The 23,727-nt window shown below is 42.7% G+C and overlaps 1 protein-coding gene across 1 annotated transcript in view; it reads right to left on the bottom strand.

The window, feature by feature from the left end:
- Positions 1-23,727, bottom strand: part of TMX3 (thioredoxin related transmembrane protein 3) — a 312,747-nt gene that overhangs the window by 208,639 nt on the left and 80,381 nt on the right. Inside the window, exons 5-6 of the mRNA XM_069219902.1 lie at positions 22,342-22,387; positions 5,374-5,454 (exon numbers count right to left, since the gene is read on the bottom strand). Coding sequence (XP_069076003.1) covers positions 5,374-5,454; positions 22,342-22,387 — 127 coding nt within the window. The remainder of the gene's footprint in view (positions 1-5,373; positions 5,455-22,341; positions 22,388-23,727) is intronic.

The following is a 23,727-nucleotide window of genomic DNA, read 5'->3' as shown; positions in this document are numbered from 1 at the left end:
CTCTGATAATACAGTAATAGAAGCCCTGCGTTGCATCATGAACACTGCATAGTAGCGTGGATTGAACAGCTGTGAGACTAAAGTCCTGGAGGACAGACGCCCCAAAGTATTTCACAAATGAGCCGATCAGAGACAGTAGGATATTGGCATTAACGTAATTAAGGGGCAACTGTGTTAAACCAGCTATTAATGTATTTCCATATCCCTGTAGTAGATACGGTACTTAGTCTGTTCCATCTGAATGCTGTAATCAAAGTATTCCCTTTCTTACTGCATCTTATTCACATAATTGCAGTAACCAATTTTGTTAAAACTGTGTGCCTTGCCTCTGGCATGCCTACTATTTGCTAAACCACCTGCGGAGAGTGGGAGTGAAGAACGTGGCAGTCTGTCTCTTTTTTTAAAACATATTACAGTGGGTAACCAATGTGATATACTATATACTTTATAAAGATGTTAGAAAAAAAAAAAAAACAATAAATAAACAAAACGTGCTAAAACATACTGGGATACAATATTCAAGCAGTCCAAAGCATCAAAATGGAGTTCTCTTCTGCAAAGCCCGACCTTTTTTCGCACCCACATATCCAACAAAGAGTTCATCATTCACCTGGAACTCTTTGGTACAATCAAGGTAGAACACTAATGCTCTTTTTGGGTCCAGGCAGTGGAGAATCTCCTCTTTCTTAGAAGGATGCGGGTGTGTGTAAAAAGTAGGCAAGGATTTGCCTAAATGGAAGGGCTTGACCACCTTCAGCAGAACTTTGTTAGGATAAATGGAAAAGTAGGGTGGCTTAGATGACACTGCTTGCAGCTAACTCACCCTGAGGGCAGATGTGAAGGCCACATGGAAGACTGTGTTCTAAGTGAGAAGACTGAGAGGACAATTGCGAAGAGGCTCGAAAGGAGCACACAACAGAAAAGTCAGAACCAAATTCAAGTCCGTTTGGGGCATAATGAATGGGGACAGATGAAACATGAGTAAGGCCTTTAAGGAACCTATGTACAATAGGAGATGTAAACAAAGAAGGCTGATCTGGCAGCTGTGAAAAAGCAACGATTGCCGACAAACTACCTTTGAGGGTGCACAAAGCAGAGCCCTGTAGCTCAACAAAAGTACAAGCAAGAGAAAATCAGAGAGACGGGCAGTCGGGGGGGGGGGGGGGGGGGGGGGAAGGAGGTCTGACTTGTCTGTGCACCGTGCCACAAATTTCTTCTAACAGCAGTCGTATATCGTTTTGGTGTAGGGACGCCTGGCTGCCAAGATAACAATCTACGCGCAAGCAGGCGAAGACTGGGCAGGTTCGGGTGGAAAACCCTCCCCTGCTGCATGTCTCAGAAGATCCACCCAAAGGGGCAGTCTGATCAGAGGATCGAGAGCCATGCTCAAAAACTCAAGATACCAACCCCTTCAGGCCCAGTCTGGAGCCACAATGATTACTTGGGCTCAATCGTTCTTGATTTTCTTGAGAAACTCTGGGCAAAAGTGGTATGGGCGGAAAGGCGCACAAGGAGGACTGAGCTCCACTCGAGACAAGGTGCACTGCCGAGTGAGTGCCGCCTCGGAAGCTCCAAAACATGCAATTCTGCTGATATTGCGCCTTCTCTGCGGAGGCGAACAAATCTAACCAAGGCTCTCCCCACTGCTGAAAGAGACCTAGCACCACCTCTGGATGGAGATGCCATTTATGAATGACTAAGCATTGTCGGCTGAGTTCATCCGCTCTGACGTCAGAGAGCCTGCCAGATGTTGAATCACTAAGGATGTGCCTGATGTTCCAGCCACTTCCAGAGGCACAGAACCTCTTGACAAAGAGTCCACGATCTCACTCCTCCCTGCTTGTTGCAGTACCACATGGCAGTGGTGTTGTCTGTGAACACCTGCACTACTTTCCCTTTGAGAGACGGAGGAAATGCTTTCAATGCTAGCATGATCGCCCGGAGCTCCAACAGGTTTCTGTGTTTATTAGCCACCTTACCTCAATTCCTTCTGAGATCTGGACCACATCGGAGAGATTTCCCTGATGCTGTGCCCACGGGAATTTCAGGTCCCCCTGCAGAGCCTGCATATGCCATCTGGCATGTGTCACCAGCAAGAGGCCATAAAGCCTAGCAGCCTCAAAATCATTCTCACTGAAATGCAGAATAGAGGCTGAAACATTAGTATCATAGACTAAATATCCTGGACTCGTCGCTCAGGAGGATAAGCCGGAAACTGCACTGTGACCAAAGCAGCTCCAATTAAAGGGAGCATCTGAGAGGGAGCGAGGTGCGACTTTGGCCTGTATATAGTGAACCCCAGAGAATGCAGGAGGTCTGCCGTAGTCTGGAGGTGGGAGATCACAGCCTGGGGAGAGCCCACCTTCAAATGTCAGATGTGGAGATAGGGTAAGACTAAGACCCCATAGAGAACAAGGCTTCAGCTCCATTTCGTACCAAAACTGTACATGCAGAAATGTCCTCTGAAGGAGGACCAGAGGAATTAATTCTCCATCTGATGAAGTGTATAGACCACCCACATTTGGTAAAGACAGACACAAGTCAGGCTCAGGAATCAGTTTTATAATTTGGAAGGGGTTTAAACACTTCCAAATCATCATCTGTGTGGCCAACAGCCTCATGAGACATTTGAATGGTCAAAGAGTCAGAGCCACACAGGTCCATCAGTCGGCTGAATATTTAAGCCACAGGTACATGCCCTGCCAAAGGTCAATCATTTAGGTTTGCCTCAATGTTCTCTGTCACCACATATATATATTTCTCCCACTTCAACAGCTTTGAGGTAAGCATCACATTCTGCACAGTGGAAAACATTTGCATCAACTGAATGAGGGACAGTGCCTTGGCAGACTTCAAATTCTTCTACCTGTGGAGATGCAGTACAGAGTGGCCAAGCTCAAAGAATTGTTCTCACTTTTTTGTTTTGACGGGTGGTTACAATAAGGAAGTTTGGGGCTCCAGAGGGTTCAGGAGTTGTCTTTAAGAGAAACAGCGTAGTCAGATGAAAGGCTTTGATCAGTGCAGGGTTGCCTGATGGAGCCAGAAACTCCAGTCTCATCTTTTTCAGCATCAGAACTTATTTGACAACAAGGAGGAGTCTGGCATTGAAGAACAAGGTCTAGATTCAGAGTAGTGCCAATAGCAGACCATTGCCTTCTCTCTGTGGCACTTTCTGTGCTTTCTTATGGGATGTTCTTTTAGGAAATCATTACCTGGCACTGGACATAGCTGGAGATGAGAAAGAAAGCTGTAGTACTGCCATACATGCAGTGGCAGGCCAGATCATAGTGATCCAATTCTAGAGATCACTAACAAATGTTGAGTCTAACAAGGACATATTTTGTCGCATCTACAACAGGGTTTAAACCCTGAAAGTTTTGGGGGAAAACACTTGAAAGCAGTGATTCGGTTAGTGCCTGATGTCGTATCTGGAGGTGGAATTGCAGTGGATTCAAGTATTATCTACGGTAAGACGGTAAGATGTATCTAGAAAATTCCTTTAGTGCACTAGCCCAACCCTGTGTAGCTGGGTCATCTATAAAGACAGCAGGACCTCACTACAGAATTTGATGCATATAGGCTGACTATCTGTGGACTACTGCTGGTCCCAATTAAGTATAGATTATCAGAAGCCCTGTACTAACTACTTACGGAACTAAGCTGGCCTTGTCCAAACTTCTCAGGGGGTAGAACCCACCTAAAACATACCTAAGAGACTGCCCAGGCAAAACCAACAATCTGCATGGTCTGTACCTGTACCCAGTGGTCCAAAAATGCCATTTGCTGTTTTTATTCCTCAATCTCCCAATGTGTTTTCCCACACAGATCAGAAGCAATTCAGTCTTTCTCGAGTGATACAAAGCCAGGAACCCTTTCTACAATGGACCACTGATCATCAGCTAGAAAAATGATGCAGCCTAGCAGGTAATGCAGCCATTTTTGGAACTAGGGATCCGAGTTTGTACCCCGGCTTCAGTTTAAGGATGTGATTCTAATCAAATCACTTAATCACCAAGCCTGAAAAGTGGAACATCTGGTGCTTTTGTAAAGCAGTCTGATGCCCTAGGCCAAGTTCACACTAAATAAAACTGCCCACCCTCACTGTGATTGATAAGTCCCAGGCATGGGCTTCCTGAGATCACACCCTTTGCTCTCCTCACTTCCGATTTTAATCTAGAATGACTCAGACTAGAGCAACATAGACACATTAACTTATTCACCCAGCTAATCAAATTCACATATTTTGGACGCTGACAGACAGGCACTACCAGGCAGCCTCTTGGCCATTGTTGCAGTTCCTATGGTGCCCCTATAGTAAAAACTGTGCTTATGTGACCAACAGGAGTCAGCTATGTAGGATACCTGTGCCCTCGTAATCGAGACTCGACCTGTGACCTCAAAGTTTGATTCCATCCTTGTCACCTGTTATTCAGCAAACAAAGCAAATGTCTTGATTATTGTGTGCAAACTTGTGGGCAATACTGGTACAAAAACGAGTTGACTAATCATAGGTTGAGTCATTAAAGTAACAAAGCAAGCAAAGGGAGTGCATATGTGGCTTTATCTATTCCATTTCACATTAACAGAATAAACTTTGCCATGTGCTTCATAACTTATTTTATATATGTGTTCTCATTTCTACTAGGCATATTATATATATATGACACACACACACACACACTTTTCTTTTACCTCACATAATTGATAATAGGTCCCAATGGAAAGGGGCACCCCCAGATCTTTAGTGTAATGCAATATCGCTTTGGCCAACACACACAGTCCATGCAATAAAGTTGCAAGAGTTAGAAAATACCAGACTTTTGCCTGGAACAACGTCACTCCATCAATCTTGGATCCATGCTTATCAAAGAAGATTAGAACCAATGAAGCAATCTGTGGTTGATATGAGAGGGACATAATTGAGGAGGCAATTTATTTTCATCTTGAGATCCTCTAGATACCCATTCAGGAAATTGTAGGTGGAGCAGCAAGATCTTCGAATTTCCAGGAGAAAGTCATATCACTAAACATATTTATTCCAAAATGGTTTGGATGGTTATATGCATACACTATATATATCACTACATTCATTCACACTGACTGAGAGAGGGCTTTCTACATATATACAATACCGGAGGTAATAATTTTATACAGATTTATTTAGGAAATAACACAATTCCCATACTGAGGTCAAACAATCAATCTGTGAAACGCACAACACTGTTTGCAACATCATACAATTCAAACACTTTTTCAAAAAACAGTTAATCAACTTGAATTCAACACAGAATTGCATGAATTTTTGCTGCCAGATCTTTGTATTACCCAATAAGTTAATCAGGTGGTTTAAAACAATCACACTTGACAACTTACCCTGCTACTCTATTTGCAAATTCAATGATGTCATCTTTTGTTCTTGGTCCTCTGTAGTTGTATGCCAATTCTCCTTTTAACCTTAAAATTGCACAAGGCAAAGGTTAGTGTTGTGCAATCATACAAGCTATAACATTTCGTCATTATTTTATTTTTTAAATGGCATGTGAGCATTGTGATTCATCAAGAAATTAAAAGTTAAAATTTAACAACACAAGAAAAGAACAGATTTGCATTGGATTAAGGTGAAGCAGTGAATCTCTGTTTCAAGGATGTGGGTCTGCTTGCAGGGTTTGCTTAAGATGTGCTGCCTGGGTGATGGAATCACACCTTAAAAAAAATGGTTTTGCTCAGGATTCAAAAATCTACCAGCTTCAGCTTATTATCCATTTAACCCTTCTCCAGTTACCACTAACAGCCTTTAAAAGATATATTTGAGGCAACTGGACAAGAAATATGCAACCCTTCATATTCAGGTTAGACCTGGCATCCTTGGTGTGGCTTCCCTTGACTTTCTGCCTTCAGACCTCCTGTTTTGCTGACCTTGTTTTTGCTAGCGTTAGAAATCTGTGCACTCTTCCACTGCTAACCTGTGCTAAAGTGTCCCAAAATGCTGGACAGTCCATGACGGAAAAAAAGCATTTGAAAAGTGAAGCAGAACCACAAGGCCCACATTTAAAACATAATATTTGAACTGAGTTGAATTAATTGCTCTTCCAAACAATTAATTATTTAAAAATACAACTACTTTAAACTAAGCTCTGGCAAGGAGCGAACCTCTTGCCCCTAATCTAGTCTACTCTTATTCTTGAGTTCTGATGTATTCACAATCAAGTGTTTAGCAGAATAAAAGCAAACATCACAAACATTTGTACAAGTGGACACAGGATAATTTTGCAAAACTTAGAATTATAGTACCTTAGACTACAACAATGCATAAGTAGAAACACAGTTTCCACATAAACAGCCTAGCTAGAGGCAACGCACAGTGCAGCAGTTTCAATCACAAAGATTTTTGAAATTCCTTATTCAATAAGTTGTGTACTTCATGGTGCGCATGTCTAATGAACCTGAACAGCAATGTTGAAGGTTAACACCTATTACCGAGACAATGGATTATCCTCTTCTGCTTTGCCAGGCTTACCTGCAGTGGAAACTAGACTGCAAGTAGGTCTATGTGGCTTGGTAACTCTGGCATTCCAAAGAAACAAAAACTATTAAAAAGTCAAAGATTGAGCAAATACATTTGAAAGTCTGTGTGATATAATTCCTGGGCAGCATGTACATAAAGGCTGTGGAAAATCTATAACCTTTAACTCCTCAGTGTTTATGGGAAAATAAAGTGAACCAGACCATGGATTTTATTGGGAAATATTGAGTGTTAGACCTGGCCCTTTTTGAAAGACCATTTCCAAACCTTTTCCCTCCTTCCTCCAATTTTGTTTATTTTACCAGTTTTTGTTGGTTTTTGGTACTCTGGGCACTGTACCACTGCTGACCAGTGCTAAAAGTACAATTGCTCACTGTGTAAACTGTATGTGTAATTGACTTTTCCAAGATTGGCATATTTGACTTACTACTAAGTCCCTAGTAAAATGCACTAGAGGTGTCCAGGGCTTGTAAATCAAATGCTACTAGTGGGCCTGCAGCACTGACTGTGCCACCCACATGAGTAGCCCTGTAAACATGGCTCAGACCTGCCACTGCAGCGTCTGTGTGTGCAGTTTTAAACTGCCAATTCGACCTGGCAAGTGTACCCACTTGCCAGGCCCAAACCTTCCCTTTTTATGGACGAGCACAAAGTGCTCTGTCCATTCTGTAATCTCTCTTTGGGCTTGAAACCACGCCCATGCCACGTCAGTCACTTACATTGGTTCGTGGCCTTGCCTTTTAAAATCCGCTGGCTTTAATTTGTGAAAGGCATGCATACGTCATGCCTTTTCCGGTGTTTAGCCCACCTACACAGCACCGGTAACGTACCAAAAACATACGATGCTCGATGTTTTCAGCATGGAGTCCGGACTACCTTATCTGTTTATTTTCCATGCATCGCGATCACACTGCGTTTCTTTTTTGCTTTACAACGCTAATAGCTCTAACTCGAACAAATGCGAGACCCGTGCAGTGAAAATGCTTGTTATACATGTAAGGCACCCTTAAGATAGGCCCCAGGTAGCCCCACGGGCAGGGTCCAGTGTATGTTAAGGGTAGGACATGTAAGTGAAATACTGCCAAATTCGGTTTTCATTGTTGCAAGGCCTATCTCTCTCATAGGTTAACATGAGGACTGCCATTAAATATCTTTAAGTGCAGGTTCACATTGGGAGCAGATAGAGATGTGGAGTCTGGGGTCTCTGAACTCACAATTTAAAAATACAGCTTTTAGTAAACTTGTTTTTTAGATAGTCAGTTTGAAAATGCCACTTTTAGAAAGTGGGCATTTTTTTGCTTAACCATTCCGTGCCTCTGCCTGCTTGTGTATTCCAAGTCTGGGCCAGATTGACAGTTGGCCTGTTGTGAATTCCCTCTAGAGAGTGACACAAAGGGAGCTGGGGTGTAGCTTGCATATCCTGAGGAGTCTCCTGGGATAGAGTGGGGAAGGAGGAGCTGACACTTACACCTGAAAGGGCTGTGCTTTTCCTCACACAATGCAGTCTCCAACCCCCTGGTTTGTGTCTGGAGCCAGGCCTGGGCAAGGCAGGATCCTGTAAATAGAGACTTTTCTTTGAAGTTTGCCTACTTCAAAGGCAGAAAGGGGTAGAAGTATTGGGCCCAAAACCCCAGACTTTAGATTTCTTCAAGATTTGTTTCTGGAACCAAGAGAGACCTCTGTCAAGGAGAAGAGCTGAGAAGAAGTGTGGTCCCTGCCTGTGACTGTGCTTTGTTGGGCTATCCTGCAGTTGCTGCTGCTGCCTGTGAAAGGGGACAAAGGCTGGACTTTGTTGTGCATTCCTGCTTGCGAAGAATCTCCAAGGGCTTGAACTGAGGTTGCCTCCTGTTTTGAAGTCTCAGGGCCATCAAAGACTTCCTCTGCCAGCACCTGGACTCTCTGCTGAGACTCCTACACTGTCAAGTGGTGCCTTATCAAGTCCCTGGGCTCTTCAAAGGTGAAGTTGGCAGAACAAGTCCACACAGAACACGTGCTGAGAAATTTTTGATGCACCATCTGCATCACGGCTGATAAATGATGTCCACATACTGCGAGGCTGAAATCGATGTTCCACCTGCATCGCGGCTGGGAGATCGACGTATTGCGGCTGCAGAAACGATGCAACACCCACTTGCGGCTGTTGAGAACGATGCAAACCCCACACAGCACGTTTTTTTTCTTTTTTTCTTTTAACACCGTGCAACCGGATTTCATATGCACCGTCCCGAGGCATCAAAGTCCTTGTGAACCTGCGCGGATCCGAGGTGCCCCATACGGAAATCGGAGCATCGCCATCTTGCGCGGGAGAAAAATGGCGCATGCCAACCCGACCGGAGAAGAAATGATGCACGGCCTCCCTTGCGAGTAAAGAATCGACTCATCGCTGACTTTTCTGATGCACTCTTGCCCCTGCAGCTATATTTTTGACGCAAATCAGGTACTTTGCGTAAAATCAACGTTTCCATTGTTTTCTATGGAGTAAGACTTATTATTCTGAAATTTCATATCTTGACTTGTGAATGTTGTTTTTTGTCATTTTACATAAATATTGCTTTTTTTCTAAACTGGTCCGGTGTCCCTTTTGTAGTGTTTTCACTTTATTATTGTGTGTGTTGGTTCAAATACTTCACACATTGCCTCTGAGATAAGCCTGACTGCTTGTGCCAAGCTACCAAAGGAGTGAGCAAGGGTTATCTAAGTGTATATCTCAATTGCCCGGACTAGAGTGAGGGTCCTTGCTTGGACGGGGTAACCTGACTGCCAACCAAATACCCCATTTCTAACAACTGCTTATAATCAAGTTTGGATAGTGCTTCATTTGGAGAGGGAGTGGAGTTGCAACACTTGGCGCTAGTGCACTTTGAAATAAAAGCCTGGAGAGCTGAGGGATGGATGGGCAGTCAGGAATCTAAGTAGCACTTGTGAAGTTGCTGGATCGTTTCTATCACAAGAAATTACACAGGGAGAAAGGGTTAAATGCAGAAAAGCAGACTGGAATGCAACACCCCTCTCATTAATGTCCAGAGTAATCAAAACTTTGGTACTGATTAGGGATGGGATCTCTGTTCAAGGCAAACTATATGTTACTATACGAGTGAGCATAACAAAAGGTCTTTCCCTATCAGCCCTCTCTGATGTAGAGCAAGGAAAAACATTGATAAATCCAATAGGCCTATTCTTTAAAAGGCAAGCACTGCTGGTTTTACTTATGCTTGTTTGTACTGGAATTCCAATGTACTATATTTTTATTCACCAATATAAATGGCTGGCTGCTGGTCGTGTTAGAACAGTACATTAAAAATCAAAAACAGCCACTGTGTGCCACAAAGCAGGAGCATGGACGCGAGTAGTAAACGGGGATACCTTTACTCATTAAAAAAGTGACAGATCTCCCGCCCCCTCTGAAGTGACGTCACATCCATTACCGGGAATTCAAGTGACCCCTGAGAGCCCACACCGGAACTGACGTAGGTGTAGGTGAGTCACGTGTGTTGTGACTTGGTGTGATAACGTGTTAGTCGAGTGCCCTGATGTTGTCCTTAGTGTATAGGTCTATGTGTTGAGTAAAAAGGCGGGCGTGCAGGTGTGTGCCTTGATTCTGCCCCAAGAGGACAAGTCTGGGCATGTTCATGCCATCACGGCAGTTGGGATGCAGTGTGCCTTCACAGAGGTAGGTGCAGTGGAACTACAGAGCCCCTACCCACCCTCCCAGAGCATTGCATAACCTAGAAGGAATGTGTGATGGTGACCTTTAAAAAAAAAAGAAAAAATAATCTTCAAGCCCACAGACACAGAAAGGAGTGTATATGGACATAGAGCATGACCTTTAAAAACACAAGTCATAGTTGTCTAAGAAGGGTAGCTGTGTGTAAGGGGAAGGCGGCCTGACAGGTCAGGGAAGAAGGCATGAAGGCCTCACAGGTCTTCAGGCCGATATGTTGTTTCTAAAGGAGTTGCTGGCCACCGCCCCATAGTATCTTAGCTGGCCTGCTTGTCACTGCTTTCATCAAACAGTCAAATTTCAACCTCTGTTTTTGCAAGTCACAGGGCCTCATACCTGATTAGCAGATGTTAAAGTAGAAAGTGGCAACCCTCCAGGTGACACAGTGAATGGATTAACTACCCCTATAATATGAATATGTAACCCTAAAGCATAATATATTTCTGAGCCCACCCCTCCACAAAGCCTGTGCACAATTAGCATGTTGTAGCAAGCATAAAAGACCCCCAATGGGATCATACACACAATCACATTCACAAGACTCTTTCAGTGAACTCCATATTGAAGTTTACTGAGAGCACAGCTACCCCAGACCATCAAGGAGAAAAATATGAAGGGCAGAGCACAAGCTGATGATGAAAACCAGCTACATATGTACAATTGTAGCCCTACCAGTGTGCACAGTGTTTGAGTCTAAGAGGGTTTGCCTGGTCATGTTCAGACATGTGACAAGGCCCAATGTCTGCCTCCTCCCAGGAAGGAGCAGTGGAAATATACAGCCAACCTCCTCAATAGTGTCTAACGCAAAGGGGCTGGTCAAACGTGACTAAAAAAAATAAAAATAAACTATTCTTCGTGCGCTACATGTACTGAAAGGGTCAACAAGGTGTGTATCCAATCTTAGATTAAGACATTTTAAAATCACAAGTCATAGTTGTCCTAAGGGAACCTGTAAGGGGCAGGTAAGTGAGTCCTGACCACCCACGAGGGGGTTCATGCCGAAACGTATTTTTATATAGGAGTTGCTACCAACAGCCCCTATTATCTTATCTGAACTGCTTGTTACTGCTTACGTCGAACAATTAACTTTCATCTTGTTTTTTTTTTTGTTTTGTTTTTTAATGCTTTTCACAGGGCTCAGACATGATTAGCAGTTGTCAGAGGACATAGTGACCACAAAGACTTACACATACAAGAATGCTGAAGCAGACAAATGCTGCGAAATGAAACCTCAAACCTGTACTCAATGAACGTGTGGGGTAGTATTATTCTTCAGAAGTAGAATTTCTGACTGAAAGTATGTTTTGTTTTCTCTCCCTTTGTAGTTGTTTCAGTTGGGGGCCCTTGAGTAGTGAGGACAAATATTTGGATAAGACCTACTTGTAGCAAACCTTACTTTATTCTATCAAAAATAATTTCATAATGCTTCCTAACGTGGTACTAAATAAAATTAAAATATAAATATGTTCATCCCCTTCTCATGTATTGGTATCAGACAGTTGCTCAGAGGTTCGTGACTGAGAAGTCCAGAAACAGAAAATAAAAACAATTGCAGAAAAATATTGCCAGCTCTGAAAGAGACACCATAAATCAAAAAGTACTGACCAGCAATAGAAGGAAACAAGCATTTGCAATTCAAGTCACACAAGCTTTATTCGGTCTAATTAAACCATCAAAGCAATAACTTACAACAGTAAAATCCTGATCTATACAAAATAAATATATAATAACAAGATTAAAAAGTAAATAATGAGGATAAGATAAAGATAAAATGAGAGATCTGCGAATGTACAAAGGAGAAAAAATAGATCTAAATCTTCACATGTGTCTCCCATCCTATATATGAGGGGGAAACGTCAGAATTCCTTTTTGTTGGCTGCCTTGACATCCTCATCAATAATTTTATAAAAAATTCAATGAGTAAAACTGTTGGATTAAATAAATTAGAATCAAGTTTCAATTAATAACAAATCACTGTGATCTTTTAAAAAATTTGTACGTATATGCCAGGCGGACGCAAGGAACTTGCTGACCGCACAAGTTAGGAAAGAGGAGCAATCTCTCAACATCAACCTTAGGGCATGTTTGCACGTTCTCAACCCCATATTGCTGCAAGCGGGGCGGAGCCATTTCCGCCGGGCAGTGCCATAGGCAGGACAAATAAACATAAAGTGCACTACGGTTTCCACAGAACAGTTACAACTTGGACATTGATTAGATAGCGGGGTAGAGCACCATGAACTGGAAAAGGACTTCAGAGGGAGGCATCCATACCTGAACCGAAATTACAAGCTTTTACTTAGTTGATCAGTAATTAAATCCAAGAAGGGTTCGAAGTGGGGAAACCACTTGTAATCAAGAAATTGAGACGTCAGCCTACCATGTGAAGTACATAACAGATATTTTTCCCTAACATGGGACCAATAAACTGATTTTAAGTGGTCCTTGTGAACCCTCCTTAGATTATTAGGCTGGCTCCAGATATCACGGAGTCCCAAGGTATGGAACCATTCCGAAATGTACTTGAACCAAGGGATAGAAAGTACGTTTGGTCTATCCAATAAGTCTTGCAAAGACTCCTTGCATATGACTAATTCAGGGGTAGTCCAGATGCGAACCCAGAAAGTTAAAGGCCTTAAAGCTATTACATCAGAAATGTGGGGGAACCCTAGGTCCAAAAACACTGGAACCAAGGGCGCGCTACGAGGACATGCCAAGAGCGATCTTACAAAATTATTTTCCCCCACAGATAACTTGCTAGTTTTGGAACAACCCCAGACCTCAGCGCCATAGACCGCGGCACTCTGAGCCTTGGCTAGATAACTTTTAATAGCTGGGGAAACAACTTTCACGGTATTAGACATTTGGAAACGCAAAATTGCCCCTGACCTGTGTGCTAAGAGAGCTAGGCTTTTTCCTACCTGGGCCTGCTAGTTTATATCATTGCTGATTCTCACCCCTAAATAATCAATGGAGCATACCTTGCTCAGAGGAACCTCGTTATATAAGATGTTACATCGTTTTGTTCAACCAAGACCGAAGATCATAAGTTTTGTTTTACTAGAATTAAGTTCCAATCCATGGTCTGCACAAAACACACCGAACCTATCCAGGAGGACCTGAAGGCCCATAGGTGTTTTAGAGATCAGGAGGGAGTCATCAGCAAATAAAAGAATAGGAACTTTTGAATTGTTCAATGAAGGGGCATCGTTTTGACAATCTGTTACAACTTGCAGCACTTTATTAATGAACAGCGAAAAAAGAGTAGGTGCCAGGACACAGCCCTGGCGTACCCCCCGCCTGATATTAATGCGATCAGTAAGTTCCCCCTGACTCCCCCATCTTACTCGAGCATAGGTGTTCTTGTGCAATCTTTGAATTAGGTGCACCAAATTCATCAGGACGCCAATTTTCTTTAGGACTTCTCACAATTTCTGTCTTGGAACAAGATCGAAAGCGGACTTTAGGTCAACAAAAACAACATACAAGTTTTGTTTGGCCAAAGTAAAGTATTTCCAGAGTAACAGAAAAAATCTAAAAACTTGGTCCATACTGCTAATTTTTGAACGAAAACCAGCCTGGAGGGGAGATAGGACCTGATTGGCTTGGACCCAGTCCATTAGCCTGTCTAGGACTTGCTTAGAGAAAATCTTTTGAAGATTATCAATGAGGCTAATTGGGCGGTAATTGACGGGCAGTCCCACATCTCCTTTTTTATAAATAGGGATAATTTTGGCCCCGAGCCACGAGTCCAGAATGAGGCCACCTGCTACGATGGCGTTTGATAAAGTATTAATATACCACGCCCAAATAACGGGTTCTGACTTAAACAGGTCCCCCGGTATCTTATCAGGACCATGAGCCTTAGCGGGTTTCAGAGAACTAATAGCTGCTGTGGTTTCAGCAATTGTAAAAACTATGTCCTCCGTAGGACCTTCGATAAGAGGTCTGCGTTCGACACCCCTATGGTCCTCATGGTCCTGTTGCATGGATGAAACATAAATTTCGGAAAAATGAGCCACCCATCTTTCAGGCGGAATATGAAGATTTGGAGTAGCATTACCCTCTCTATGCCTGTGGGTCAACAACCTCCAAAAGGAGCCCTCGTCTCGATTTTCGACTGCCTCCAACAGCTTTTGCCAGATCTCGAATTCCCAATTTTTCTTCGCTAGGTCCAGGGTCTTAGTGTAGCTAGATTTAACGGCCCTGATCTCCTCCTGTGAGTGCTTATGGAGGGCCAATTTACAATTTAAGATTGAGCCTAGCAAGGTCGCAATCTTTATTGAACCATTCTCTGGATCGGATAGTATCAGGAGTATGCTTAACAGTGGTTTCTTTATAAAAACAAAATCTGTAGAATGTTTATCAATTCAGCATGGATTTTCAGGATTGGAAGACTATCGACCTCTTGCTTTTCAAGACCGGAGAACAGCTGTAAAAAGGAAGCATAAATTTGTTTGACCAACGGTGGATTGGATGTAACCTTTGGCCAACTAACACGAGTTTGCCTGGAGTTCAGAGAAGGGATCGGAACATCGGTGGTCTCTAGGTGTTGTGTTCTCCCAAAAGCTTTGTTGGATAAAGTAAAACATAGGGGGTGGTGATCGCTATCATGGCGGGGTTCCACCTTCAAGTCCAGAGTGTTTGACCAAAGCCTGATGTTGACAAAAAAATAATCAATAGTGCTGGAAGAACACCCCCGCTTAAAAGTGGGGGCACGATTTAGATCAGATTTAGTCCGACCATTGCATTCACTGAGTCCACAGCGTAGGCAAAGGGAGGCCATCTGTGTAGCAGCACAAGAACTGATGCTAAGAAAATCGTTCTTCACTTGGGGAATACCCCAAGATTCATCTTCTTCAGTTGTTAGATTACCTACAAGGTTCTTGGATACAAAGGAACAGTTTATATCACCCCCTATCACCAGATGGTTAGAACGATGCAAAAGTTCCATATGCTCAGCTAGCTGAGCAAGTACCCTTGATTCCATACTGGGGGGGGGGGACCTCGCGTACACATTGACCAGAGTCACTATAAAACCAGGCTGAAATGTGAGTCTAACACCCAATAAATCTAACGAATTAAAGGGATAGTGCAGAGTGGTCGCACTGCAGTTTCTTATTCACTAAAATCATGAGCCCACCCATAGGCCTACCAAAGCCTCCAGAGGCAGGCTGAGCTGCGACAAAATAAGTTATGAACCCCTCAACATGTATTATCTCTTCCGCCCAGGTTTCCTGAAAGAGGCATGAATCTTGCTTAGAGATAAGGTCGACCCATCCAGGATCTCCCATCTTTTTCTTTATTCCAGCCACATTCCAAGACATAATGTTAAGTACAGAGGGCACAAGTGTGGGCCTAACTCTCGGGGGTACGATGGGATTCAGAGCCCTTGGTCGTTTGCCTCTGTGAGTCGTGGCAACTGTAATGGGGAACACTAAGGGAGGAACATCATTTAGTCAGTCTAAATCAGATAACCGGGGGGAGCAGATCTTGGTCAAAACTGGTCGATTACTATTGAGTGGACCCTGGACCCCTTCCACAAGAACATTAGATGGTATATCAATCCTTCGTGTCTCCCCCCCCACCCCCCCCCCCCCAGAGAATACATGCAGAGGCCAATTCTGATGTCTCTGCCAGATTCCAGAGAACGCGTCCATAGGTTGAAAGCCATAAGGTTATCGACCATAGAGGTGTCAAAAAAGAGGATTGAAATATAATCAAGGTCTGAGTCTGGTTGGACATGTCTACGTGCCTCCCGAATATCAGAACGGATAACAGACAGACATTTCCTCTGTATGCGAAACCAATAGACAACTTTATTAATGAGAGAATCGTGAGACTCTCTCTGCCCAGCAGATAGCCTAGGGACCTCTGTCATATAAATGTGTGCATCCTTTCTACTCTGATCATGTCTCCCCTTTGGATCAGTCGCCTGAATTAATTTGAATTGGCCTTGACGTAAGACTCTGGGTGGACTTGCGGGCACCTGTGCACCCTTCCCGTCCATAGCTTCCTTAGGCAAGGGATTTATATGGGGAAGACGCTGGTCGTTATTTTTTAGGGCGGGATTAAGCATACGGCCGGTATCAGTGGGGTTGTCGACAGGTAGAGATAGGCAGCTCCCCTTTTTATTTGTTGCCATGTTTGAGGACTTAGCCCCCAACTTTGGACATTTGGGGTGAGAAATTAAATTATCCCCAGTGTAATGTTGCTAGCACGTTAGCCCCTCCATTCAGCTCAGGAATATGGTCATTCAAACTGGGCGATTTACAATTACACAGCACCTTCGGATCAGATAGTCCAGAAATTTTACCCAAAATAACCATTACCAAAGACTTTAAATTATCCAGCTTCTGGGAAACATTTTCCAGTTCAAGTGACATCTTACGTTGGGTCTGCGAGTCCAATTCCTCTGTATCAGGTTCCATAGTTCTCGCATTTACTAGAGTTGGAGCTATTTGGCACTGTAAATTCATATCTGGACTTTTTTTTGGGCCAGATTAATTGGTCAAACCTGCCGCATATTTTGGTCCTTTATCAAGACTACCTGGAAAAATAATACACTGCTACCTTATAGGCCCCAGGAACTTCAGTGCATGTATATGAAGGGAAAGGCAATTAATGGAGGAAGAGGAATTATAAATACTAACTGAAGATAGGACCTCATTATAAAATACCAAATGAACATTCGTATATATAGCACTCTGTCTGATTACGCTGTGGAAGCAAGAGTGCAGCGTTTACAGTCCACATGATATGTGTCTGCCTGAGGTAAGAATGTAGTATAAATAATGCTTTATGCAGTGAATAAATAGTGCATTGTTTCTAGTCTTTGTATTGGAGCTGACATTATTTTACTACCCTCTTCATAATTTGCTGCAATATCACCCCAGCCCGACCCCTACCTCAGTTTGCTCTTACTTCTTCTTCTTCTTCTTCTGTGCGCACACTTCTAAAGTCCAGCAACAATTTCCTTTCACTGAATCATCCTGCAGTTTAATTTGTTTCTAACATGTTACTGCTCGAAAGACCAATGTATCCAACAGACAGGAAAGCAAAAGTAGACTACGAGCCTAAAGTGTAGGTAGTGTGTGTTATGGCTACTGTAAGTGCCGGTACTTGTTATCACTGAGAGCAGAGCCAGCCTTTGCTCAGATACAGCTCTGGGCGGAGACCCATTTGGGGCCCAGGCTGCTGCTAGTCACTAAAGTAAAAAGCAAAAGGGGCCCAAGTTTCTATTCACAAGCCAGTTGTTGCCTTACCAGTGACTGCCTCTAAACGCAAAAAAAAAACAAATTTGCGCCTCCACAAACCATCTTAATGTAATATTGACTGGCTGTTCCTCTGTGCTGTGGAAATTGATTGGCACTCCTCTCACTCCTCTCACACATAGAATTAACAATTACTTGGACTTCTCCCATATTTCAACCCTAATTCATGCCCCGACTACACTGAACCATTGCCCAAATTTGTCTGCATGGTTCAGAGCCTTGATATTTTGTTCAATCATAAAGTGACCTTTTATTCATGTGTCACAAATTTATTGGAGGGCGGCCAAACTATGCACGCTAAAATAATTATGCCTTTCAGCTGGACCAACTTCAGGTTTTCCTGATTTGAGCCATTGTATTTTCTGAGGGTGAAAGGGGTTGAAATATGAGAGAAATCCAAGTAATGGGTGATTCCATGTGCGAGATGAGTGTCAATCAATTTCCACAGCACAAAGGAACAGCCAGTCAATATTACATTTATGATACACGAGAAAATCTGTCCTACAAGAGATTCTTGTAAAGGTGAGTCACTGGCATACACTTAGAAGGTAGGCATGAGGAGACAAATAGCACGGAGAAGATTAGGAAACACTGAAAAGGAGTGGAGATAAATCTGAGCCATGAGAGATGTTAATAGAGGTAACTTGATAAACAAGGGTCAAGACTGGATCTTTACTTGTAGGCTTACCATTTAAAAGGGATAACAGGATCTATGTGATGCAAGTAGAGACTGGGGACACCTAATCTGGCTTCATATTGCTCCAGGAAGATCTGGTGATCCGTGGTGTCTAAAATTCCTGATAAATTGAATAATAACAGTCTTCTTACAAGGTGCCTTGCCTTGTGTTTCGTCAATGTTTTGAAATGATGAACCAAATAGATGCTTTTAGAGTATGGTGACACTCAAACCACAGTAGCTTTTGTTTGGTGCCAAGATCCCCCCTATTTCATAATGATTTACTAGACAATCTTGAAAAAGGATGATTTTGATAGAATTACATGTTGCAGTCATTGTGCTTTTAAAGCAGGTGAATTAGAAGCAGCGTCCATCAGTTTCAGTGCTGTACAAAAGAAATATTGGTTCCTAAAGTTTGAAATCACTAATCACAGTGTGGGTTTATCAGCTTTGGAAGTAATTGGTACAAGATTTTATTGTTTGACAGTTCTGGCCTTTGTGGTTTATGTTAATTTGCTGTTCACAAGTTGCAGAAAACATTACTGTTACGTCGTCCACAATAAAACATCCCCACTGCATCATCACCCCTCCGCTTCTTCATGAAAGGCATTTAGAAATTGTATGAGGCTGATAAAAGAGCTTGTCAAAAACATGTGCCTTAGCCCTAGCCCTAGGTCTTCAGTTATATGCAGGGCCACTGGAATTATGTGGCATAAAGGACCAAACTATGCGGCAGGGTTGACCAATTAATGTGGCTAAAAAGAGGCCAGTTATGCATTTGCATTGCCAATAGCTCCAACTCAAACAAATGTGAGAACTACTGAACTGCAAATGCTCGTTTCCTTCTGTTGCTGGTCAGTACTTTTTGATTCATAATGTCTCTTTCTGAGCTGGCAATATTTTTCAGCAATTTTTTTATTTTCTATTTCTGGGCTTCTCAGTCACCACCCTCTGAGCAACTGTCTGATATCAATACATGAGAAGGGGATAAACGTAGATATATTTTCATTTTCATTTTATTTAGTACCATGTTAGGACGTATTATGAAATTATTTTTGATAGAATAAAGTAAGGTTTGCTACAAATAGGTCTCATCCAAATTTATTCTCCTCACCACCCAAGGACTCCAACTGAATTCACTACAAATGGAGAGAAAAAAAAAAAAAAACATACTTTCTATCAGAAAATCTACTTCTGAAGAATAATACTACACCACACGTTCATTGAGTTCAAATTTGAGGTTTCATTTCACAGCATCTGTCTGCCTCAACATTTTTGTATCTGTAAGACTTTGTGGTCACTTTATACTTTGACAACTGCTATTCACATCTGAGCCCTGTGAAAAGCCTTAAAAAAAAAAAAAGGGAGGACGAAAGTTCATTGTTCGACGTAAGCAGTAACAAGCAGTTCAGATAAGATAATAGGGTCTGTGGGTAGCAACTCCTATAGAAAAATACATATCAACATGAAGCCCCCTCGTGGGTGGTCAGGCCTCACTTACTGATGACTTGTGGTTTTTAAATGTCTTGCTCCAAGGTCGGATACACACCTTGTTGACCCTTGTGTACATGTGGCGCATGGAGATTTAAAAAAAATAAATGTTATAGTCACATTTGACCGGCCCCTTACACCACTGGGGAGGCTGGCTGTGCATTTCCACTGCTCCTCCCTGGGAGGAGGCAGACATCGGGCCTTGTCACATGTCTGAACATGACCAGGCAAGCCCTCTTAGACTCAGAAACACTGAGCACACTGATAGGGTTACAATTTTACATATGTAGCTGGCTTTCATCACCAGCTTGCGCTCTGCCCTTCATATTTTTCTCCTTGAGATCTGGGGTAGCCCTGCTCTCCGAACTCTTCAATATGCAGTTCACAAAAAGAGTCTTGTGAATGTAATTGTGTGTGTGATCCCTTTGGGGGGCTTTTATGCTTGCTACGACATGCTAATTGTGCACAGGCTCTGTGGAGGGGTGGGCTCAGAAATATATTATGCTTTACGGTTACATTTTCATAACATAGGGATACTTCCTCCATTCACTGTGTCACCTGGGGGGGGCAGACACTTTCTACTTTTCCATCTGCTAATCAGGTATGGGGCCCAGTGACTTGCAAAAACGGAGGTTGAAAGTTGACTGTTTGATGTAAGCAGTACCAAGCAAGACAGATAAGATACTATGAGGCAGTGGCCAGCAACTCCTCTAGCAACTACGTTACGGCCTGAAGACCCCCATGTGGCTGTCAGGCCTTACTTATCTTCCCCTTACACACAGCTACCCTTCTTAGGCAACTATGAATTGTGTATTTAAAGGTCATGTCCGTATACACCCTGCTTGACCCCTTCTGTGCCTGTGGGCTTGAAGATTATTATTATTATAATTGTTTTTTTTAAAGGTCACCATCGTACATTCCGCTCTAGGTTATACAACGCTCAGGGAGGGTGGGGGCTCTGTAGTTCCACTGTACCTGCCTCTGAGGAGGCACACTGCATCCTAACCACTGTGACGGCATGAACATGCCCAGATTTGTCCTCTTAGGTGCAGAAATACAATGCACACCTGCACGGCCACCATTTTACACAAGAAATAGACCTAGACACTAACGACAGCATCAGGGCACGTGACTAAAACGTCATCACACCAGGTCTCAACACACGTGACTCACCTACACCTACGTCAGTTCCGGTGCGGGCTCTCGGGAGTCACTGGAAGTCCCGGTAACGGATGTGAGGCCACTCCCGAGGGGGCGGGACAACTGACTTTTTGAATGATGAATAAAGGTATTCCCGTTTACTACTGACATGTAATCTTTGAGGCAATCTTGAAGTAGTATTTTTTGTATGAGAAAACCATTCCAAGATGACTACCATGCATGGACAGCCATCTTAGTATTTGAAATGTTCTATGCCACCAAGGATGAAGGTGAAAGAACAGTAATACAAAAATAAAAAATAAAGAGTGTAAAAATGTCAAAATGGAATCAAGGACTGCCAGCACTTTGCTGCTTAGGAGTCACGGGAAAAATGTAGAATTACAAATAAAAAATTTTTTTTAAAAAAGGAATGGAGGCATGGCAGGGTGCAAGATAAGCCTAGGTGTAAGGGGAGGGAAGAAGAGAGGGGAAATGCAAAAAAGAGCAGGTATGGGGGTAGGTATTCTAGGGGGAACAAAATAACAGTGGAGTAAGCAAGAAAAGACACGCACTCCCTTGGAGTTCTGAAAGAAATATAAAAATAAAAAGCCCTCAATATTATCTTCTTTTCAGCACTGCTCTCAACTGCGGTTATTCACAGCAGTTCTCAAAGAATGATCTTTCTGCAGCGATGCTGTCATCATGAGCTTACTTTTAACATTATTGTCCTGTTTGAGCTTCCTATTGAAACTAACTTAGTGGACTACAAGTGTGCTACGTGATTTCTCCCTCAAAGACTGTCATTAGAGCCTGTCTCGTTCTAAAGTGGAGGATTTAATGCATCCAGTGATGTAACGTTTGGTGGTGTACGTGTGAACTCGGGATGAATTGAATAATGTGGATTGTGGGGGGAGCGTGAAAAGGCTAGCCCCTTACATTTGGCTTCATTACTCGGATGGACCCTCTTCCATGCACCAACAGTTGTTTCGGTGACAAAGCACTCTATTAAATATAGATACCAACACATCACAATTGTGCCAATGCACGCTACAACAATTCTAGCAGCCACTGCCCAAAGTGAAATGCTGACTCCTCTGTCCTTATCCACGACGTGACTATTTATTTTTCACTTCTTCTAATGTATACCACAGAGCAGTGTGGGTCCGCTTTTATACAATAAAACAAGTTGATAATTTCCAAAATTCTTTTATGCATGCACCCCTAAGATTGCACATGAAAGACCAAGGCAAATACCAGGATTTCTGTTCTACAATGGACTTCAATACAAAAAATATGATCGGCCTTTTCCATGTCAAAGGGAGTGTTTCGAGTGATTTTCTAATCATTCAGCTGAAACAGATTGACAATTTGGCCGTTCGTTTGACACAGGCATTCAATTTGTTCCTCATAGACATTTGTATTATGTGAGCAAGAGAGGCAGCTCTGAGTTTACAGGCATGATTGTCCATATGTTGTTGTAGACAAATGAATTGTGAGAACGGGCAGCTTTACTTACAGCTTTATAGTTGGAAAACCCCGAACGCCAAATTCTGAAGCAATGCCTGCAAAATACAAACAACAAGATCGTCAAAAAATATGCGGACTGGTATACTGTTTAGCCTCACCCACATGAAACACGTCAAATGCACTCCATGTTGTTGTTAAACGCTAGAAAGAACAAACCCACTGTGTGAAGAAAGAGCACAATCATTATAACTCAACTGTATGCATTAAATGAATGTAATAATAAGATGATCGATCTTAAAGCAGTATGAGACTAAATTCCAGTGATTATAATTGTGCAAATATTTTTAGATCACTTTTTCTTGGTTTCCTATATACTGTTCGGAAATGCTAGTGTGACTCACCCCTCCCTTTGTAATTCCAACATAAAGGTCCACTAACTTTCTAGCTCACACAGGTATTGCAACTGCTCAACTTCTGATTCCTTACTGAGTCACTTTGGTGGAGAAGGTGTGAAAATATTCAGGAAAATGTCTTTCAGACCAGAGGCGGACAGATGGCTTTTTATAGGAGCTCAAAGAAAATTATTTGAAGAAGACTGAAGTAAGATCAAGTGTGAAGTGCCCTCCTGCCTCCCCACTTCTGCCCTGCCACCAGTAAAATACATCTCTCTGGTAAACTGAGGCTAGAGAGGCACACGTTCTGAAAACAACTGTACTCCTAGTTTCTATGTCTAATTACAACTGGTGCCTCCCTTAACATTTTGAAAGTGGTTTTAAATTCAGAAGCATGTGACACAGTCCAACACAAAGCAAGAGGGACATTAAAGGGAGTGCAATATTTCTAGGGCCTAAGATGTCAGCTGTACCCCTATCCAGAGGTTCCCAACCTTTCGACTTCTATGGACCCCCACTTTATCATTACTGGAACCCGGGAACCCCACTGAATCATTAATGGAATTAGAGAATTTGCCCCCCCCCCTGCCCTCCCTCCTCTCTCCCACTGAGTCACTACTGGAAGCCGGGGACGCCAGCCTAAACATTATTGATGATTTGAAACGCAAAACAATGCACAAAAAATACAGAAACAACATTCATAAAACACATACATAAAAAATAACATTATTTAATTTGTGTTAGAAATGGGGTCTCTGGTTGGCGGTCAGTTTGCACTATGCCCAAACAGGAACCCTCACTCTAGTCAGGGTAAGGGAGATACAAAGCTCAGATAACCCCTGTTCACCCCCTTGGTAGCTTGGCACAGGCAATCAGGCTTATCTCAGAGGCAATGTGTAAAGTCTTTCTACCAACACACACAGTAACAAAGTGAAAACACCATAAAGGCACTCAACACCAGTTTAAAAAACTAGCCAATATTTCTCTGAGTAAAACAAGACAAAAACAACAAAATTCCAACATACACAAGTAAAGGTATGATT

Source organism: Pleurodeles waltl, chromosome 2_2, assembly GCF_031143425.1.
Source record: "Pleurodeles waltl isolate 20211129_DDA chromosome 2_2, aPleWal1.hap1.20221129, whole genome shotgun sequence".
NCBI lineage: Eukaryota > Metazoa > Chordata > Amphibia > Caudata > Salamandridae > Pleurodeles > Pleurodeles waltl.
Note: the sequence above shows the minus strand (reverse complement) of the source record. Positions and strands in the feature narration are given on the sequence as shown.